Source organism: Enhydra lutris, unplaced genomic scaffold, assembly GCF_002288905.1.
Source record: "Enhydra lutris kenyoni isolate GAN:26980312 unplaced genomic scaffold, ASM228890v2 scaffoldscaffold147, whole genome shotgun sequence".
Taxonomy (NCBI): Eukaryota; Metazoa; Chordata; class Mammalia; order Carnivora; family Mustelidae; genus Enhydra; species Enhydra lutris.
The window spans coordinates 416,213-420,585 of NW_019154231.1; the positions used below are offsets into that span (position 1 = coordinate 416,213).

The following is a 4,373-nucleotide window of genomic DNA, read 5'->3' on the forward strand; positions in this document are numbered from 1 at the left end:
CTAGTGTTACGACAGACACCGTCACAGCTCCTGGCTCCCCGCAGGCTGTTCCAGTCCCCCCCCACCCCAACCCGGGTGTCTGTGCCAGCCCCGCCCAGGGGCCAGGGCGGTGGGGCTGTGCCCGGTGAGTGCACTGGTATGCGGAGGCGGGCGGGCCTGGCGGGGAGCAGGAAGGACGGGGCAGGCATTTGGAACCCTGGAACAGCAGAGAGCAGGGCCTCTCCAGTGGCAGGTGAGGAGGAGGCCCCCGCCAGGAGGGGCTAGAGGTCGGGACTCCTGGGGAGCAGGAGCAGGGGGCTAGGACACCTGGGTCCACATACCAGGAAGGCTGGTGGACCTAAATCCGTGAGTCCTGAGGAGGTGAGGGCCGGGAGATGGACCCGACAGCCTGAGGTCACAGTGGCTGAGGACCTGGCTGAATGGCTCTCTGAGGGGACTTGGAGACAAGACCCTTTGGTTCTTAGGGTCCAGAAGCTCTGAGCTGGAACTCCTGGGCCCCTGAGATTAGGCTAGAGACAGGATCCCTGGAAAGAGGAAGCAAAATGGGGTACACATAGATTAGGGAGCCAAATGCATGGAGCCCTGAGAGATTTGGGGGGCAGAGTACAAAGTGTGGAGGAGGAAGGGCTGGGGGCCTGGACTCCTGGGTCTGAGGGAGGAGGGGCTGGGGGTTCTAGACTCCCAGGTCTGAGGGAGGAGGGACTGGGAGTTCTGGACTCCCAGGTCTGAGGGAGGGGAAACTGGGGGTTCTGGACTCCTGGGCCTGAGGGAGGAGGGGCTGGGGGAAAAAATCCTTGGTACAGTTGGCCAGGTCAAGCCCTCACTCTCTGCTGGTTCCCAGGGCACCTCTAGGTGGCAGGAGCTCCCCATTCTCACCATGAGCACCACCACAGGGTAAGTGGTCCTACCCCTGGGCTGCCCAGCCCCTTCTGCTACCCTCTTCCCCGCACCCCCAGGGGGCATTCGCAGCATTCCCAGTGTGGACACTGAGAAGGAGGCCTGTGCTCCCCCTTCCCTGCCCAACTAACACTCAGCAGGGGGGGACCCTGGCCACCGAGCCTGAGTCTGAGTGTGAGCTCCTCTGGGAAACAGAGCTTGACAGGATAATGAAGGTACAAGATTAGCAGACTCTGACCGAGAGCAGGTGCTCCACTCCTGGGAGCCACTGTTGCCGTGGTTAGCTTGTTGTTAAATATTGATGCTTTGCAGACAAATCTGGGCATTGTTTGTTTTCATTGTTTGTTTTTTAAGACTTATTAATTTCAGAGAGAAATAGCATGGGGGAAGGGGCAGAAGAGAGAGTGTCTTCAGCAGACTCCACACTGAGAGGGGAGCCCCATGTGGGGCTCGATCTCATGACCCTGAGATCATGACTGGTGCCAAAACCAAAAGTCCAATGCTTAACCACCCAGGAGCCCCTGGGCTGTTTCTAATAAAGTTCAAGTCTCCTGGAGTGAGCAGTGAGAAGAACAAAGAGAGGCCCAAGGGAATAGCTGTATGGGAGATATAAGGTAGTGAGTTCTCCAGCACAGAGATAACCAAATTGTGCAGAGATCTGACTGGTAGGAGCAGGATAGGGAGCAGAGGTTTGACTGAAAAAGTGTGTGTTTTTCGTCCCTCATCCCTGATCCCACCCGAACTCTGAGTCTCTGTCACATCTGTGGAATTCTTCTTGGAGAAGGTGACCTAGAAGGGCAGGCCAGAGCAGGAGACAGAGAAGTATTCAGCTGGGAAGAGCCAGGCCCATGGGAGTAGGAGGGGAAGATAAGTATCTGTCTCCCCCAAATGTTAATGCTGTTGTAAACCCCCCCTTTATTGAGCATCTGCTGTTTGCTACCCTTTGTATCATGGCACTGAAAGTTGAGTTATTGAGGCTTTGAACCCTCTCAACTTTCTGTGTGTCCACCAAGCGCTCTACCAGACGGCAGCTAACAGATTACTAACCCCTATCTCACAGAAAGGGAAACTGAGGCAGGAGAGATTAGGTCTCCTGTCCAGGGTCTTATGGCAAGGCAGTATGGACAGGGGAGCCCAAGCCAGTTCTTTGTGACAGCTGAGACCACACTCTCCACCACCACCTGCTACCACACTGCCTTACCTGTGTGAATGTCCAGCTCTGGCCCTGCCCTCCCCTGCCTCCATGGTTGCCCACTGCCCTCACAGGGAAGTCTTTGCTGCTTTGCTTGGCATTCAAAACCCCCATGCTCTCCCAATTCCCATGGGCCCTCTCACTCTTTTTTTCCTTAACCAGCCCAGAAGCTGCCCCCAAACCAAGTGCCAAGTCAATCTATGGTGAGTTTGGGAACAAGAAACCCCCCAGCTGAAAGCAGGTCTGAGGGAGGAGGGGCTGGGGGCCTGGACTGCTGGGTCTGAGGGAGGAGGGGTTGGGGACCTGGATCCCTGATCTGAGGGAGGAGGGGCTGGGGGTCTGGACTGTGGGTCTGAGGGAGGAGGCACCGAGTTTTCTGGGTTCATTCTCCTCTCCCCCACAGAGCAGAGGAAGCGGTACTCCACTGTGGTTATGGCTGACGTTTCCCAGTATCTAGTCAATGTGAGTTTGGCGTCTGCGTCGCCCCAGGGAGGCTTGTGGGAGGAAAGGCAGGCAGGCCTGGGAAGATGGCGGTGTTCAAAGCAGAAGCCGGGAAACTGAGTTTGCTCATCTGCAAGATGGGCTGTTCCTGCCCCCACCCCCACCTCAGAAGTGGGCGTTCGGCAGAGGAAGTCCCTTCCGCTTGAGTCTGTGCTGGACAGTCAGGCCATGGGGACAAACGTTAGGTACACCTGTGTGAGGACGGCTCAGACCAAGTGTGCCGGGTGCTCTACCGGAGGCAGAGGAGCTTAGAGGGGACTAGACAGAACCAGTGCCTTCAAGGAGCCTCCAGTGTGCGGGGAGGCCGGACTCCGGTGCTGGTGGCTCAGATGAAAGCCAAACTCAGGGCCCTGGGAGGAGGGGCCCCTCGGTAGAGCCCGAGATGGGGAAGGCTTTCAGGAATGGTGTTTAGTCTCAGGAGGGAAGGCTGACAGGAGCCCCCCACCCCGGCGTCCTCCTGGGACTCCCTGCTTTCTCTGCACCCGTGCCAGCACCTGGTGACGTTCTGCCTGGGTGAGGAGGATGGCGTGCACACTGTGGAGGACGCCTCGCGGAAGCTGGCCGTCATGGACAGCCAGGGCCGCATCTGGGCCCAAGAGATGCTGCTGCGCGTGTCTCCAGACCATGTCACGCTGCTTGACCCCATCTCCAAGGTGCCAGGGGACACGTGGGTAGCAGAAGTGGCTGGCCCCAGCAGGGGTAGGCCCAGAGACTTGACCCCAGGAACTTCTGAGTGTGAATCCCGTCCGTTGCATGTCCTTCCTTCTGGAACTTTGGGAGATCTCCGCTCCTCTTTTGAGCATCCTTAGTTCCTCTATTAAACTGGGGTGCTATCTGGAAACCCCCAGCACAGCGGGGCCACCGTCCGGAACCCCCCAACCCTGCGCGGCTGCCTGGGCGGTGTCGCTGTACCCGCGGGCACTGCTGTCCCCATTGAGTCCCCGCGGCTCTGGGCCTCAGTTTACCCGCCGTCCCGGCCCGCAGGAGGAGCTGGAGTTGTACCCGCTGGGTGCCATCATGCGCTGCGACGCGGTGCTGCCGCCCGGCCGGAGCCGCTCGCTGCTGCTGCTCGTGTGCCAGGAGCCCGAGCGCACACACCCTGACGTGCACTTCTTCCAGGGCCTGCGTCTCGGGGTGAGCGGGCCGGGTCGGGAGGAGCCAGGCCACTGGGACCCGGAAGGGACCCTGTGGATTCCGAGGGTGGGGCAGGTGCGCAAGTGGGGTGGGGCCTGGGGCGGGACCTGGAAAGAAGTTCTGGGAGGGAGGGGGTTTTGAGGACAGCTGGACCGGTTCACGGTAGAACGTGACCAAATGGAGCCGAGCGTCCGGGACAGAGCACGACAGCACGTGGGGGAGAGGGTCTGGGAGTGGCGGGACCTGGAGGCGGGTATGGTCTAGGGGCCAGGTAACAGCGGGACAGGCCTCCGGGCTTGGCGAGAGGCCTAGGGCCGAGGCAGAGGTGCAGATCGGGCGAGTGTTCAGGGCGTGGGCGTGCGTGGCGCGCTGCGTGGGACAGCTGACTGGAGGGGGTCTGGCGCCCAGCCAGGGATCCCATCCTCGTGGCCGATGCCAAGGCACGCGGTAGGCGGGGTGGGGACCTGGCCTGACAGCACGATTGGCAGGCGGAGCTGATCCGCGAGGACATCCAGGGGGCTCTGCAAGACTACCGGACGGGCCGCGGGGAGCGCAGGCCGGCGGCGCTCAGGTGAGGGTGCGGGGCTGGAAGCCGGGGAGAAGAGAGGACGGTGGGGTCTCTGGGAGGCCAGCTTCCCCTCCCCCGGCC

The 4,373-nt window shown here is 60.6% G+C and overlaps 1 protein-coding gene across 1 annotated transcript in view; it reads left to right on the forward strand.

Annotated features, from left to right (window-relative positions):
• The first annotated feature begins 877 nt into the window (after window positions 1–877).
• LOC111140039 (EPS8 like 1) overlaps window positions 878–4,373 on the forward strand; it is a 10,080-nt gene continuing 6,584 nt past the window's right edge. Inside the window, exons 1-6 of the mRNA XM_022492415.1 lie at window positions 878–894; window positions 2,252–2,292; window positions 2,493–2,551; window positions 3,082–3,243; window positions 3,575–3,724; window positions 4,213–4,295. Of these exons, the coding sequence (XP_022348123.1) occupies window positions 878–894; window positions 2,252–2,292; window positions 2,493–2,551; window positions 3,082–3,243; window positions 3,575–3,724; window positions 4,213–4,295 (512 nt within the window). The remainder of the gene's footprint in view (window positions 895–2,251; window positions 2,293–2,492; window positions 2,552–3,081; window positions 3,244–3,574; window positions 3,725–4,212; window positions 4,296–4,373) is intronic.